General features: G+C 41.3%; 1 protein-coding gene across 9 annotated transcripts in view; it reads left to right on the top strand.

The window, feature by feature from the left end:
• UEVLD (UEV and lactate/malate dehyrogenase domains) overlaps positions 1-17,692 on the top strand; it is a 71,342-nt gene that overhangs the window by 20,593 nt on the left and 33,057 nt on the right. For 7 of the 9 annotated variants that reach the window (XM_050755408.1, XM_050755411.1, XM_050755409.1 and 4 more), the window contains 3 exons: positions 3,881-4,044; positions 9,890-10,025; positions 11,372-11,490. In XM_050755408.1, the coding sequence (XP_050611365.1) occupies positions 3,881-4,044; positions 9,890-10,025; positions 11,372-11,490 (419 nt within the window). Of the gene's footprint in view, positions 1-385; positions 446-3,880; positions 4,045-6,903; positions 6,985-9,889; positions 10,026-11,371; positions 11,491-17,692 lie in introns of all 9 variants that reach the window. The other 2 variants (XM_050755415.1, XM_050755413.1) reach the window with 2 other exon arrangements.

The raw sequence follows: 17,692 nt of genomic DNA on the forward strand, positions 1-17,692 counted from the left end.
AAGGGCTTAGGAATAAGTGGCTTACTGGGGCATTAAAGATACACTGAAAGGGGGGCTGAGAAAGATTTGGAAACCAAATAGGGAGACAGCAGCATAACTTCGCTCTCCTAAAAAGAGTTCAGCATTGTACAATGAGAATACATTGCCCAAAAGACCCTAGGAAGCTGCATTTGGGGGGAATTCTTTCAAAGTAGGTGCTTCTTTGTGAGCTCCTGGATTATCACAAACCCCCTTAATTCCCCACTCCCCACCCCCAGTGATGACTTGTTGCTAGAGATGCACTCATGTTTTGTTCTGTGTCTGTGTATGTCCCACCATGATACCTCCTTTTGCAATAATAGGCACTCAGGAAATACGTAGGAATTCATTTTGTTTTTATGCATAGGAGAATGGATGGAGATGAATGCAGCTAGCCATGGGATCCATGCAGAGATTGCAGAGTGAGGTAGGCAGAACAGGCATAGAGTTGATTTTTCTTTTCTTTCCTTGCTTTTCCCTGCCAAGCTTTCAGACTGTTTCCTGGCTGCGTAGAGAATTTTACTCAGACCTGTTCCTCTTAAGTTGTATTCTGAATTTATCTTGGTTAGATGTTGAAAAGAAAGGAAAGGGAAGGGTATTAGGGAAAGGAGGAAGGGAGAGGAAGAAGGAAGGAAACTGATGAAGGTGATTCATTCTGAGAGATAAAGGTCAACTCTTAACCCACCCCAGTGTTTTCAAGGGTAGTTGCATATTAACAGAGGAGCTTGTGAATTTAAATGAACTACTGCTTAGTAGCATTTCAGTTTCTAATACAGAGTAGGGAGGTAACATGAGGGAAGAAAGGTTATCTGAATACCATAAAATCCTGCTCACTGGCACTATGCCTGTCCTGCAGTCATTGAGTTATGTCATTGATTCTTATGCTGGGGTCTTCCTCAGGTGCACCCCCCACCTTTTTTTTTCTGCATTATACTTTTCGTTTGCTTTGGAATTGTATCAACTCAATGTGAATGCACGCTAGTTATTTCCTGCTGATCAGAAGGTCAGAATGTATATTATCTTTCTCATCTGTAAAATGGGCCAATACTAGAGCCCACCTCAGAATTGTAAGGCTTAAACGAATTACAGTAAGTAAAACTCTTGGCATAGTGCCTGGCATATAGTAAATGCTCAGTAAATGTGGCCATTATTATTTGTCTGCCTTTATGTTTTTTGGTTTTTTTTTTTTTTTGGAAATGGAGTTTCACTCTTGTTGCCTAGGCTGGAGTGCAATGACGTGATCTCGGCTCACTGCAACCTCCTGGGTTCAAGCTATTCTCCTGCCTCAGTCTCCTGAGTAGCTGGGATTACAGGTATGCACCACCATGCCCAGCTAATTTTGTATTTTTAGTAGAGACGGGGTTTCTCCATGTTGGTCAGGCTGGTCTTGAACTCCCAGCCTCTGGTGATCTGCCCACCTCTGCCTCCCAAAGTACTGGGATTACAGGTGTAAGCCACTGTGCCCGGCCTTGTCTGCCTCTATTACTCTCTTTTAGTTAATTAGTTTTATTAGTGCAATGATTATACATGCTTATGCTAAAAAAAATTTAAACATTTGGGAAGGGATGAAGTAAAGCCTGTATCTAACCTCCCATCTACATGAAACTTCTGTTAATATTACCTTATATTTATCTCTAGAAATTTTTGGTATTATTTCTTATACAGCCAACATTGTGTTAAGACATAATTGGCTGGGCGCGGTGGCTCACGCCTGTAATCCCAGCACTTTGGGAGGCTGAGGTGGGCGGATTACAAGATCAGGAGTTCAAGACTAGCCTGGCCAAGATGGTGAAACCCCATCTCTACTAAAAATACAAAATATTAGCTGGGTGTGATGGCGGGTGCCTGTAATCTCAGCTACTTGGGAGGCTGAGGCAGAGAATTGCTTGAACCCAGGAGGCGGAGGTTGCAGTGAGCCGAGACTGTGCCACTGCACTCCAGCCTGGGCGATAGAGTGAGACTGTCTCAAAAAAAAAAAAAAAAAAAAGACATAATGATACTTTTTCTTCAAACACTCATTTTTTAGAGATGTATATAATCTTCTTTTTCTTTTAAGAGAGAGGGTGTTGCTCTGTTTCCTAGGCTAGAGTGCAGTGGCGTGATCATAGCTATCTGTAACCTCAAATTTCTGGGCTTAAGCATTCTTCCTGCCTCAGCCTCCTGAGTAGCTAGGACTACAGATATGCACTACCACACCAGGGTCTTGCTTTGTTGCGCAGGCTGGTCTTAAAGTCCTGGACTCAAGCTGTCCGCACATTTTGGCCTAGCAATGTATTGTCTTAAGATCACACCTATCTAAACTTTGTTTACATCCAACTTAAGTTACCTTCTCATGATATAATTCCTTTAAATCTGAGGACTTTGTGTCAGGAGTTTGGACTCTTCAGTGCTGAATTACTAAAAGCTAGATGTGCAGGGTAGAAGTCAAGGTATTTGCTGATGGGAAAGAGGGAAGGAAGAAGAGACTAGTGAACTAGTAGTGAAATCTTACCATTTAGACACAGGAATCTGAGTCACCAATTGCTTTGCTAGTCATGGGCTGTTAAAATGCATGAATACTGCTGGGGAGGGGTATTGGTGGAGGCAGATCCTTGATCAACCAGGGGAATACTTTCAATAGACATTTTTTGTTTTGGTTTTTGAGACAGAGTCTTGGGCTGTCACCCTGGCTGGAGTACAATGGCGCAATCTTGGTTCACTGCAGCCTCCGCCTCCTGGGTTCAGGCGATTCTCGTGCCTCAGCCTTCCAAGTATCTGGGATTACAAGTGCTTGCCACCATGCCCGGTTAACATTTTGAATTTTTAGTAGAGACGGGGTTTCATCATGTTGGTCAGGCTGGTCTCGAACTCCTGACCTCAAGTGATCCATCCACCTCGAAGTGCTGGGATGACAGACGTGAGCCATCACGCCTGGCCTTCAATAGACATTTCTTTCCTTTTCTTTAATGTGTAGTGATTAATGTAGGAAGCAACTCTTATCAGGATTTGGGCTGCCACTTTGGCTATATTAGTAAACATTTTTGAAAATTTGATTTTTTTTTTTTTTTTTTTTTTTGAGAGGCAGGGTGGATGATTTGGGCGTTGTTTTGTTTTGTTTTGTTTTGTTTGAGACGGAGTCTCCCATTGTCACCTAGGCTGGAGTGCAGTGGCGCAATCTCAGCTCACTGCAAGCTCCGCCTCCCAGGTTCATGCCATTCTCCTGCCTCAGCCTCCCGAGTAGCTGGGACTACAGGCGCCTGCCACCACACCCGGCTAATTTTTGTGTATTTAGTAGAGATGGGGTTTCACCGTGTTAGCCAGAATGGTGTCCATCTCCTGACCTTGTGATCTGTAATTAAACTTACTCAAGTGTTGTACCAGTGCTCTAAAAGGAACATATTTCCAATGTGAATGTGGATGAAATGGGAGGAATAGGCCTCGATTAACATTAATCCTTTATATGTAAACCTGACTAGACTACTTATTTCTTTTCTTTTTTTTTTTTTTTGAGACAGGGTGTCACTCCATCACCCAGGCTAGAGTGCAGTGGCACAATCATGGCTTAATGCAAACTTGACCTCCCGGGCTCAAGTCATCCGCCCATCTCAGCCTCCCCAGTAACTGGGACTGTAGGTGTGTGCCACCACACCCAGCTAATTTTAAAATTTTTTGTAGAGATGGAGTTTCTCCATGTTGCCTAGGCTGGTCTCAAACTCCTGGGCTCATGAGATCTGCTCACCTCAGCCTCCCAAAGTGCTGGGATTACAGGCTTCAGCCACCATACCCAGCCTACTCATTTCTTAAAATGCCACCTAGCTATATCATAAGTATAATGTGTGTGTTTTATTATTGTTTGAAGATATGTTTCTTTTGTCTCAAATAGGTAATACATATAACATACCAATTCGTTTCTGGATTTTGGATTCTCACCCTTTTGCTCCGCCTATTTGCTTCTTGAAGCCAACTGCAAATATGGAAATCTTAGTCGGAAAACATGTGGATGCTCAAGGCAGAATATATTTGCCTTATCTCCAAAACTGGAGCCATGTAAGATCAATTTGGATTTTCTACAGAAAGCTTTTTTTTTCTTTTTAAGACTTATAATTGATTCTGCCAATACAAATAGGTATAATACTGCATTTTTTTTTCAATGATATTCTTCATGTGGTCTTTGGAATTAATTTGAAATTGAGCTGTCTAGGCTTGCCCAAGTCCCAGAACCCTGATGACAACCGCCTGTACAAAGCTGCTCCCTCCAGGCTTTGGAGCCAACTCTTGTTTGCTCCCTGTCTTTTTATAGTCGTTTCCCACTTGAGAAAGTACGGGAAGAGCTACTAGCAAGTAATTGGGGCATTATTTCCAAGTCCCTTCCTATTACAGATTTTTGTGTAATATATATTTATTTGTAGTTTTGCCTGTTTTTGACTTTCATATAAGTTGAATCATACAGTATGTAACCTTTTGTGACATGCTTTGTTTTAACCAACATTAAGTTTTAAAAAGTCATCCACATTGATCTATATAACTGTAGTATTTGTTTTATGTCCTCATGTTATATAATTTTGTATTCTTCATTTTTCTTTTTTTTTTTTTTTTTTTTTGAGACGGAGTCTTGCTCTGTCGCCCAGGCTGGACTGCAGTGGCCGGATCTCAGGTCACTGCAAGCTCCGCCTCCTGGGTTCACGCTATTCTCCTGCCTCAGCCTCCCAAGTAGCTGGGACTACAGGCGCCCGCCACCTCGCCTGGCTAGTTTTTTGTATTTTTTTTTTTAGTAGAGACGGGGTTTCACCGTGTTAGCCAGGATGGTCTTGATCTCCTGACCTCGTGATCCGCCCGTCTCGGCCTCCCAAAGTGCTGGGATTACAGGCTTGAGCCACCGCGCCCGGCCCTTCATTTTTCATTGACCATTATATTGAGCATTTCTCCATGTAAAACTATTTTCAAAATACATGGTTTTTAATAGTTGCCTGATGATCCAGCGTAAGGATGTTACATATTGTATCTACAAATTGCCCTATTGTAAGACATTTAATGATGAACTTTTTTTTTTTTTTGAGACGGAGTCTCGCTGTGTCACCCAGGCTGGAGTGCAGTGGCGCGATCTCGGCTCACTGCAAGCTCCGCCTCCCGGGGTTACGCCATTCTCCTGCCTCAGCCTCCGAGTAGCTGGGACTACAGGTGCCCGCCACCACGCCCGGCTAGTTTTTTTTGTATTTTTAGCAGAGACGGGGTTTCACCATGTTAGCCAGGATGGTCTCGATCTCCTGACCTCGTGATCCACCCGCCTCGGCCTCCCAAAGTGCTGGGATTACAGGGTTGAGCCACCGCGCCCGGCCTTTTTTTTTTTTTGAGACGGAGTCTTGTTCTGTGGCCCAGGCTGGAGTGCAGTGGCCGGATCTCAGCTCACTGCAAGCTCCGCCTCCTGGGTTTACGCCATTCTCCTGCCTCAGCCTCCCGAGTAGCTGGGACTACAGGCGCCCGCCACCTCGCCCGGCTAGTTTTTTGTATTTTTTTTTTTTTTTTTTTTTTTTTGAGAGACGGAGTCTGGCTCTGTCGCCCGGGCTGGAGTGCAGTGGCCGGATCTCAGCTCACTGCAAGCTCCGCCTCCCGGGTTTACGCCATTCTCCTGCCTCAGCCTCCCGAGTAGCTGGGACTACAGGTGCCCGCCACCTCGCCCGGCTAGTTTTTTGTATTTTTTAGTAGAGACGGGGTTTCACCGTGTTAGCCAGGATGGTCTCGATCTTCTGACCTCGTGATCCGCCCGTCTCGGCCTCCCAAAGTGCTGGGATTACAGGCTTGAGCCACCGCGCCCGGCCATGATGAACATTTTTAAATGTGAATGTTTGTATATATCCAATATACATTTGATAATTTCCTAATGATAAATCTCTTGGAGTAGAATTATTGGATCAAAGATTTTAAATATTTTCAAGATTTTCTTATATATTACCAAATTGGCCTCCAAAAGGGTGCACAGAATGATACATTTCTATAATCAGTAGAAATCCGTGTAGGAGGGTACCTATTTTACAGTACCTTTTCTCTAATAGAAGGTATTATCCTTAAAACAAACCTTTGCTTATCTTCTATACATTGGTTTAGATGATGTATTCTCTCATTTTTGTAAGTAATTTAAAAATTTTATAAAAGGATTATTTATAATATGTTTATATGTACCCAGAAAGCTAGTAGGGCTGGGTATGTTGGAGTCAATTGAGGTTGGAGTAAAGACTGCCTTAGGATTATCACTTCTTATTTTATAGACAGCTTATAAAAAGGTGTATAATTGTAGATGCATTTTACTTTGTTTTATGTTTTTCTATATTTTTATATAGAAAACATTTAAAAAGAAGAAAAAAGAAATAGAAAAACAAAGGACATACTTCGGATTATCAGTAGTAGGAGCTGACATTTTACTTTATGAATATTTATGTTATTTGCATTACCTGATGATTCAAATAAGATTGCCAGTTAAATGTGATGAATGGGGCATAATAAAAATTTGTCAATTGGAAGGACAAAAATGGATCTTACTCTTAATTTTCAGTTATTTGGTTATTTGAGAAATTGAAATCATTTTCATTTACTTATCCGTCATACATTTCTTCCTTTTGGAATTGTCTGTTTCTCTCCTCCATCCATTGTTACTTTAAACAAAACAAAACAAAACTATCCTCGAGTAGTATTTGTGACATCTGTACCATGTTGCAGGAATTCATGTATCCTGTTTCTTCTCTCTGGTTTTCATTGGGATCTCTTTTCATAATTTTGTTTGTTTAGTAAATCCTCGAGGATAGTCTTATAATCTAGTGAAGGTTGTGCTTAAGTTTAGTTTAGACAGTTCTGGTTTTATTTTACTGTTCTGAGCCTCTTTATTATAAGCTAAAACTAGTCTCTTTTTTTCAGACAGGGTAATGCTGTCTTCACCCACACTGGAGTGCAGTAGCACAATCAGAGCTCACTGCACCGTGAAATTCCTGGGCTCAAGTGAGTTTCCCACCTCAGCCTTCTGAGTAGCTGGGACTACAAGCATGGTCTACCATGCCCCACTAATTTTTTAATTTTTGTGCAGACAGGATCTCCCTATTATTCCAGGGTGGTATTGAACTCCTGGGATCAAGGTATCCTCCCACCTCAACCTCCCAAAGTGATGGGATTACAGGTGCGAGCCACAATGTCCCACCTTAAAATTAGTCTTAAAAAGATATTACATTATTTAAATTGCCCTATTTAAAAGTACTGCAGCGTACTGTGATACCTGGCACAGTGCTTTGATCTTATGATGCCCTCTGTACTGACCTGAAGGAGACGAAAGAGTCCTTTCCCTTTTTGAGTTTGAATCACAGCCTTGATGTGGTCTCTTGTTTTATGTCCTCGTTCCTAATGTAAAAGTACTTAACTGCTTCTTGGTTGTATTGGGTAGCATTGGGATAAGATTTTAACTGGGTGTTCTTGAATTGCTTTTACAATAAACCAATTTTATAATCTTTAAATGTATCAGCTTTTTACATTTCTGTTCTTTTCAGTCAGGGCTTCTTAGATCTACTTATGGTTGATAGAGCACATTGATTTGGAGTTTCAGATCTTCCAAAGCACTGTTTGTTGTAATAACTATTTTCTAAATACAGTGCCTTTAAAGGAAAAATGAACACAGGGAAGTGACTTTGCTACAAATAATGTTGCTGTTTTAAGTATTCATATTAAATACATGCCTTCTATATGCAACATGGCAGAAAGACTGAAAAATAACAGTAATTAATTGTGTAATTCAGAATTCATACCAATCAGTGTTGAAACTCAAACACTGCAAAAGTAGGTGGCAATATTCAGTGCTTAACAATTTTATAGCGTTAGTATATCTGAGAAATGAGTGCTCAGGTGGATTTATCCTTGCAAGCATGTTTTTATAAGAATTGTGGGTATGCCTATCATAACAATTGTTTTCTGTATCTTGAAAAAGTATTCTCCACATTTTAAATAGGTTTATATCAGAGAATTCTTTTTTTTTTTTTTTTTTTTTTGAGATGGAGTCTCACTCTGTCGCCCAGGCTGGAGTACAGTGGTGCGATCTCTGCTCACTGCAAGCTCCTCCTCCCAGGTTCACGCCATTCTCCTGCCTCAGCCTCCTGAGTAGCTGGGACTATAGGTGCCTGCCGCCATGCCCAGCTAATTTTTTTTTTTTTTTTTTGTATTTTTAGTAGAGATGAGGTTTCACTATGTTAGCCAGGATGGTCTTGATCTCCTGACCTTGTGATCCGCCCGCCTCGGCCTCCCAAAGTGCTCGGATTACAGGCGTGAGCCACAGCACCCAGCCTTGTTTTTGTTTTTAATTTTAACCTTTCTACTACACATATAGTGACATCTCACCCTATATTAGAGAATTCTTTAATGCACACTTGTCAAATATGTATTTGTAGTACCAATGTTACCTTTTTATTTTTTGTTTTAGATATAAGAGCATGCTCATATGTTAGGTAGTTACATAAATTGTTACATTAGTTTTTCTTATGTACTACCTTTTTATTTATGTGGTTCAAATATGTTCTTTCCTTAAAAAAAAAAAAAGTACTGCAGCATAATTATGTAGCATAATTATATAGAACTTTGGAGCTAGAAGGAATCTAGAGGTCATCTAGGCCGGGGATTGCAGTTTCTCCAAGAGATTCAGAGGGCCACGTTAGGCCTATAGAATTTGTTTGAACAGCACAGTTCGTTTTGTTTTACCTTGTTTTGTTTTGTTCTTAATGTAAATTTGAATGCCTATCGGCATGCTCTTTCCAATTTGCCACAATAACTGTCTCTCCAGATTTTCTTATACTTGCCAGCTTCACACATTTAATGTTGTCTGCTTGGTCCCCAAAGGTATTTGAATTCTTGGCCCTAATAGCCTCATCTCCTTACTTTATAAATAGTGAAACCCACACTCTGAGAAATTAAGCACTTTAAAAATGAGCATACTACTAAATATTGCTAAGAATAATAATAAACATCTGTTTTACACTCACGGCTTATAGTTAGCATTCATTGACTCATTTATTACTCATAACAACCATTTGGGATTTATTATTCACATTGTATTACTGATGACACTGAAGCTCAGACAGGTTAGTGAATTTCATCAAGGTTGCTTAACCAATTACATTAAAAGAATATAGTACCAAATTAGATAGTATTTTATCAGTGTTAATTTTCTGATTTGATAATAGTTAAAAGGAGAATGTTTTTCTCTTTTAGGAAATATACATTAAAGTACTTAGGGGTAAAAGGACATCATGTTTGCAGTTTACTTGTTCAGGTCAGAAAAACTAGAGAAAGACTAAACAAGCAAATGTGATAAAATGTTAACATTTGAGTAATCTGGGTGAAGAGTATATGTACTATTTTTGCAACTTTTCTGTCAGTCTGAAATTATTTCAAAATGAAAGTTAAAAAAAAAAAAAAAAAAAAGAGTTTCCAAACCTAGGTATTAGGCTATTAAGCACATTCATGCTATTATTCTACTTTTGGGAAATGTTGAATTAGCATTTCTTCTTCCTTTATTTTTCAGTTAAAAGTATTCAATAATTTTTCAGTGAAAAGCATTGCAACAGTTAAAAGTATCATATAATTTGTATGATGGTTTTCAAAATATGAGAACATGATTGAATACTTCTTTTTGACTAACTCTAAAAGACTGTATAGGTTAAAAGTTTTTTTGTTTGTTTTGTTTTGAGATGAAGTCTCACTCTGTTGCCCAAGCTGGAGTGTAGTGGTGCAACCATAACTCACTGCATAACTCAGACTGCAATCATAACTCAGACTCCTGGGCTCAAGTGATACTCCTGCCTCAACAAAGGTAGTATTGTTCAGCAAAATTTTTGTGTAACTTTTCTGTTTTTTGTGTATTCTACAGCCTAAATCTGTCATTGTTGGATTAATTAAAGAAATGATTGCCAAGTTTCAAGAGGAACTTCCGCTGTATTCTCTACCATCATCTGATGAGGCACGGCAGGTAGACTTGCTAGCCTATATTGCAAAAATCACTGAAGGTTTGTATATTTGTCAGGCAGACTGTCTTGAGAGTTATGAGTTACCAGTTTCTCACAAAAATAATTTACTTTCTGCCACTTGATTTTTATAAATAAATTTGTGTGCATATGTACATCTGTTTTTGAAATAAGAAATTCCTGTGCCTCAGGCCAAGCACGGTGGCTCACCCCTGCAATCCCAGGACTTTGGGAGGCTGAGGCAGGCAGATCACCTGAGGTCAGGAGTTCGAGACCAGCTTGGCCAACATGGTGAAACCCCATCTCTACTAAAAATAAAAAAATTAGCTGGGCGTGGTGGCGGGTGCCTGTAATCCCAGCTACTTGGGAGACTGAGGTGGGAGAATCACTTGAACCCGGGAGGCAGAGGTTACAGTGGACTGAGATTGAACAACTGCCCTCCAGCCTGGGCAACAGAGCAAGACTCCATCTAAAAAAAAAAAAAAAGAAAGAAATTCCTTTGCCTCTATCATAGGATATTACCATGTAATTCCAATAAATATTTTTTATTTGTTTGTTTATTTTTTTGAGATGGAGTCTCGCTGTGTCGCCCAGGCTGAAGTGCAGTGGTACCATCTGGGCTCACTGCAACCTTTGCCTCCTGGGTTCAAGCGATTCTCCTGCTTCAGCCTCCCATGTTGCTGGGACTACAGGCATGCCCAGCCAATTTTTGTATTTTTGATAAGGATGAGGTTTTGCCATGTTGGTCAGGCTGGTCTTGAACTCCGGACCTCAGGTGATCCTCCCGCCTTGGCTTCCCAAAGTTCAGGGATTACAGGCATGAGCCACCATGCCTGGCCAGGTTTCTAAAAGTGTAAAGAATTAGTGTTAAGCAGATAAAACAATTCTTGTATTGTTCAAAACCACTTGACATATGTTAATGATCCCAAACCTTTTTTCATGATATGTATATGTAGCTTGTTGGCTTATTCAGTATATTGGACCAGAATATCTATGCTTCTTCTTGATTCTCATTAAGGATGAAAGCAGATACCTATGTTTGAAACATTTTGGTAAGGTGTTAGACATATTTTTTTATTGTAGACCAGAGTAATGAGTTGGAATATTTTTCAGAATTATGGAAATCCTACTTTTTTAGAGTCTTATATATTTTAAAAGTGTTTACAAAGATACGTTCTCTTTAGAAGGATAATTTCTATTTAGTCGAATATTTAATAGGAGACGTCTGTCTTCCTTGCATTCATTTGTTCAGTAGTATTTTTTGCCCATTATGGAGTAGCACCATATTTTCTCTCTAAGCTATGAAGCCTGCTATATATTTTTTTAAAAGATCCTAAAAAAATTGTTGATATTTTTGAATTCTCAGGATAATTCACTTTTCTTTCTAGGTGTTTCAGGTATAAATTCAAAGAGCTGGGCAAATCATGAGAATAAAACAGTCAATAAAGTTACTGTGGTTGGAGGTGGAGAGCTGGGTGTTGCCTGCACATTAGCAATTTCAGCAAAGGTATGTAAACATAGTGCTTATAAAGACATCTATCATAGTGCCACACTTCTAGGCAGGTTATGTTTTACACACCAAAAAATGCCTTCATTTTGTCATGTGGGAAAACCTTATTTTGGCTTAAAATATATTTAGTAAGTTGACAAAAAAAAATAGCTGAAAGCTTTCATAAGTGATGTTGCCTCTTAATTAGTAGTTAGGCTTAGAAAAAGTGATTTGAACAATGGGCTTATCCTCATCCAAGGGAAACCTCAACTTGACATTCATATGACTTAGTCACAAATTCTTTTGTATTTTCTGAATCATGCCATTTTAATTAAACTCTTATTTAATATAATAATTTCAGCTCTTCCTAAAATTAGCTTTTTTTAAAAAAAAAGATTGCCTTTTCTTATATAATTACTTTCTTTTAGGATCATAGTTTCTGAGTTGATATGTTATACTAGTTTAGGGTTTATTTTTTCATCAGTCCTTTTCACTAGTCTCTGCATAAATTGTTTGCAGAAAGGCTTAAATTCCTTTCCAGAGAGGTTCAAAAGACCTGCCTGCCTCCCTCCAGAGCCCAGTATCATGATAACAGCATGTCTTTTGTCATTTGAGAGATGTAGCCCTGAATAGAATAGCTGTCCCTCTATATATTTATTTGGTGGCTGGCATTAGTTTTTCTTTTCTGTATATATTGGATTGTTTTGCCATCTAAATTCTTCCCTTTCCATTTAAGACTCACTTTGTCTTGGAGGTGGGTTCTACTTGAGCAAATAAATTATATCCATGGAGTTAGAATATCTTAAAAGGTGGCTGCTCAGAATTAAATATGCCAACTTTTGGCATACTATAGTTTTATTTTTTTCACCCTCCATTTGAATACACTATAATACACTATTACCCCCTTTTTTTTTTTTTTTGAGGTGGAGTCTTGCTCTGTCACCCAGGTTGGAGTGTAGTGGTACGATCTTGGCTCACCACAGCCTCTACCTCCTGGGTTCAAGCGATTCTCCTGCCTCAGCCTCCGGAGTAGCTGGGACTACAGGCATGCGCCACGACGCCCAGATAATTTTTGTATTTTTAGCAGAGATGGCGTTTTGCCACGTTGGCCAGGCTGATCTCGAACTCCTGACCTCAAGTGATCCACCTGCCCTGGCCTCCCAAAGTGCTGGGATTACAAGTGTGAGCCACCGTTCCTGGCCTGCTATTACCTCTTTTTTTTGAGACGGAGTCTTGCTCTGTCGCCCAGGCTGGAGTGCAGTGACCGGATCTCAGCTCACTGCAAGCTCCGCCTCCCGGGTTTATGCCATTCTCCTGCCTCAGCCTCCCGAGTAGCTGGGACTACAGGCACCTGCCACCTCGCCCGGCTAGTTTTTTGTATTTTTTAGTAGAGACGGGGTTTCACCGCGTTAGCCAGGATGGTCTTGATCTCCTGACCTCGTGATCCGCCCGTCTCGGCCTCCCAAAGTGCTGGGATTACAGGCTTGAGCCACCGCACCCGGCCTGCTATTACCTCTTAATTAGAATTTGAGTTGTATTCAGTCTTTTGTCCCTAAATAAATGCTTCTATAAACATTTCAAGTTGCTTATTTTTTCCTTTGCATTTTTATTTGGTCATACATTATTTTATTTTATTTTATTTATTTATTTATTTTTTTATTTAGACAGGGTCATGTTCTGTCGCACAGGCTGGAATGCAGTGGTGCAATCTCAGCTTACTGCACCTTCCGCCTCCCCAGCTCAAGCCATCCTCCCACCTCAGCCTTCCAAATAGCTGGGCCTATAGGCGCCAGCCACCATCCCCACTAATTCTTGTATTTTTTGTAGAGACAGGGTTTTGCCATGTTTCCCAGGCTGGTCTTGAATTTCTGGGCTCAAGCAATCCTCTTGCCTCAGCCTCCCAAAGTGCTGGGAGTACAAGCATGCCCCACTGCACCCAGCCTGGTTGTACATAATTTTAAAAAATAGTACTAGTGAGTCAGAGGGCATGAATGGTTTTTATAGCACTTATGACATAGTGCCAGATCGCTCTTTGGAAAGGCAGAGCTAATTTATGCTGCTAATAACATGCACATCAACCGATTTTTTACATCCCTAACAGTACTAAGTTTTATTTATTTGTAATTATTTGTAGAAAATCATGGTTTTTCGTTTTTGTTTTTGAGACCAGGTTTCTCTCTGTTGCCCAGGTTGGAGTGCACTGGTGTGATCATGGCTCACTGTAGTCTCTATCTCCTGGGCTTAAGAGATCTTCCACCTCAGCTTCCTGAGTAGCTGGGACCACAGGGGTGTGCCACTACACCTAGGTAATTTTTAATTTTTTTTTTTTTTTTTTTTTTTTTTTTTTTTGAGATGGAGTCTTGCTCAGTCGCCCAGGCTGGAGTGCAGTGGCTGGATCTCGGCTCACTGCAAGCTCCGCCTCCTGGGTTTACGCCATTCTCCTGCCTCAGCCTCCCAAGTGGCTGGGACTACAGGCGCCCGCCACCACGCCCGGCTAGTTTTTTGTATTTTTTAGTAGAGACGGGGTTTCACAGTGTTAGCCAGGATGGTCTCGATCTCGTGACTTCGTGATCCGCCCGTCTCGGCCTCCCAAAGTGCTGGGATTACAAGCTTGAGCCACCGCGCCCGGCCAATTTTTAATTTTTTTGTAGAGATAGGTCTCCCTGTGTTGTCTAGATTGGTCTTGAACCCCTGGTTTAGACTATCTTCCTGCCTTGGCCTCCCAAAGTGCTGGGATTACAGGCCTGAGTCATTGCTTCTGGCCATGTTTTTAAACTGTTAGAAGAATCTCACTGTCATTATTTGTCTGTGAATTGTCTGGGTGGAAAATTTGCCATTTTTGGGCTGGGCCCGGTGGCTTACACCTATACTCCCAGCACTTTGGGAGGCCATAGCAGGAGAATCACTTGAGCCCAGGAGTTTGAGACCAGCCTGGGCAACACAGCGAGATCCCCATTTCTATAAATTTTTTTTTTTTTTTTTTGGAGATGGAGTCTCACTCTGTCTTCCAGGCTGGAGTGCAGTAGCATGATCTCAGCTCACTGCAACCTCCATATCCCGGGTTCAAGCGATGCTTCTACCTCAGCCTCCTGAGTAACTGGGATTACAGGCACGTGCCACTATACCCAGCTAATTTTTGCATTTTTAGTAGAGAGGGGGTTTCGCTATGTTGGGCAGGCTGGTCTTGAACTCTTGACCTCAGGTGATCTGCCTGCCTCAGCCTCCCAAAGTGCTGGGATTACAGGTGTGAGCCACTGCACCCGGCCTACAAAAATTAAAAATTAGCCAGGTGTGGTGGTGCACACTGGTAGTCCCAGCAACTTGGGTGGCTGAGGATTACTCGAGCCTGGGAGGTTGAGGCTGCAGTGAACTGTGATTGTGCTGCTGCACTCTGGCCTGGGCAATACAGTGAGACCCTGTATCAAAAAAAAAAATTCTGTTTTTCTTTTTAAACATCAATATTTTGATACAAAGTACAATATGCATAAGCCACTATTATGACTGCAACAGTGATAGCACTCATAATAGTGGCAACAAAAGTGGTGGTAGCAGCAGTAACTAACCTTTACAGAATGCTTATTAGGTAACAGACACTTGTCTAAACATTTGACTCTTTTTGTTTTTTCTTGAGATGGAGTTTCGCTCTGTTACCCAGGCTGGAGTGCAGTGGTGCAATCTTTTTTTTTTTTTTTTGAGACGAAGTCTCTCCCTGTTGCCTACGCTGGATTGCAGTGGCACGATCTCAGCTCACTGCAACCTCAGCCTCCTGGGTTCGAGTGATTCTCTTGCCTTACCCTGGGATTACAGGTGCCCATTACCACACCTGGCTAATTTTTGTATTTTTAGTAGAGACGGGGTTCCACCATGTTGGCCAGGCTGGTCTTGAGCTCCTGACCTCAGGGAATCTACCTGCCTCAGCCTCCCAAAGTGCTGGGATTACAAGCGTGAGCCACTGTGCCCGGCTAGTGGTGTGATCTTGACTCACCACAACCTCTGCCTCCTGGGTTCAAGCGATTCTCCCACCTCAGCCTCCCAAGTAGCTGGGATTACAGGTATGTGCCACCATGCCCGGTTAACTTTTGTACTTTTAGTAGAGATGGGATTTCACTGTGTTGGCTAGGCTGGTCTGGAACTCCTGACCTCAGGTGATCCAGACTCACCTTGGCCTCCCAAAGTGCTGGGATTACAGGCATGAGCCACCATACCTGGCCCACTTGACTCATTTTTATAACAACCCTTTGTTTAGGTACTGTTATTACTGCCGTTTTACAAATGAAGAAACAAAGGCATAGGGAGGTTACCCAAGTTGCTCCAAATCACACTGTTAATAAATGATGAAGCTGGCCAGGCGCGGTGGCTCAAGCCTGTAATCCCAGCACTTTGGGAGGCCGAGATGGGCGGATCACGAGGTCAGGAGATCGAGACCATCCTGGCTAACACGGTGAAACCCCGTCTCTACTAAGAAATACAAAAAATAGCCGGGCGAGGTGGCAGCGCCTGTAGTCCCAGCTACTCGGGAGGCTGAGGCCGGAGAATGGCGTGAACCCGGGAGGCGGAGCTTGCAGTGAGCTGAGATCCGGCCGCTGCACTCCAGCCTGGGCTACAGAGCGAGACTCCGTCTCAAAAAAAATAAATAAATAAATAAATAAATAAATGATGAAGCAAGAACTTAAAGACAAAGTAATCTGTTTATCAGAGCCTGTATTATAGAGCCTTACTACTCAAAGTGTGGCTTTCAAACTAGCAGCATTGGTACCACCTGAGTTCTTGCTAGCAATGCATAATCCAGGCCCCTTCCCAGACCTACTGAAACAAAATCTGCATTTTTTTTTTTTTTTTTTTTAATTGAGATGGAGTCCCACTCTGTCCCAGGCTGGAGTGCAGTGGCATGATCTCCACTCACTGTAACCTCCACCTCCCGGGTTCAAGAGATTCTCCTGCCTCAGCCTCCCGAGTAGTTGGGACTACAAGCACGTGCCACCACGCCCGGCTAATTTTTGTATTAGAGACAGGGTTTCACCATGTTGGCTAGGGGGCTCTCGAACTCCTGAGCTCAGGCAATCCACCTGCCTTGGCTTCCCAAAGTGCTCAGATTCCAGGGCTAAGCCACCATGCCTGGCCAAAATCTGCATTTTAATAAAATCCCTGGTGATAATATATGCTTCACTGATTGATTACATGGTGATATATTAAAGCTTTTTCAATCTCTGCTATAAACCACTGTATTATATTGTCTCATTGTTGTTACTGATGAACATTTTGTTGTTCCTAGTCTTGTGAATATCCTTAATATTGTATTCTTTTACGCATGTACTGATAAATTTGTAGGATGATTTCTATAAATGAATCGATGGATTAAAGGAGTTAACGTTTTAAATTTTTGATAGAAAATTGTCAATTATCTTTTATTAATTATACCAGTTTATTGCCATACCCATAATATGTAAGAATACTTATTTTCCCACAACTTCTGCTAAACTTTTGGATTTTTTTGTGCCTTATAAATGAAAATAGTAACTCATAGTTTTCTTTGCATTTTCCTTATGGGTATAGTTAGCATAAAATTAATAACTATGTTTTAGAGGGGATTACTATATGTAAGCCCTGTGTCACATAATTAATCCTTATAACCACATAAAGTAAGGCCGAATTCAGTGACTGTCCTGGTGTCGCATAGCTAATCCATAGTGTAGCAGGGTTATTTTCTTTCTTTGTGTGTGTGTGTTTGTGTGTGTGGAGATGGGGTTTTGCCATGCTGCCCAGGCTGGTCTGAAACTCCTGGGCTCAAACCTATGCCCATCTGTCCTTCCAAAGTGCTGGGATTACAGGTGTGAACCATCATGCCCAGCCAGGGTTGTTTTCTTAACCATCATACTTTCTGCCTGATAGTCTGGTAGATCTTTGGGTACTTTTGCCCATGAATCCTAAAATAGGAGATATCCTCAAGTCTCCTAGTACTTTGGAGAAAGACCTTCCATAAAGGTAAACTGATTTTTAGGAATTTCTATGCTGTTATTTACAGTCTGCCCACTGTGCCATCCTATTTAGAGACATGTGGAGTATTTTCCATGAGATCTCTGGGGAGAGTACTGCATGATAATAGGATTTGATTTTAGATTTTATAGCTATTATACTTTTTTTTTTTTTTTAAGAAAAATCTGGCCAGGCACGGTGGCTCACGCCTGTAATGCCAGCACTTTGGGAGGCCAAGGCGGGCAGA

Source organism: Macaca thibetana, chromosome 14, assembly GCF_024542745.1.
Source record: "Macaca thibetana thibetana isolate TM-01 chromosome 14, ASM2454274v1, whole genome shotgun sequence".
Taxonomy (NCBI): domain Eukaryota; kingdom Metazoa; phylum Chordata; class Mammalia; order Primates; family Cercopithecidae; genus Macaca; species Macaca thibetana.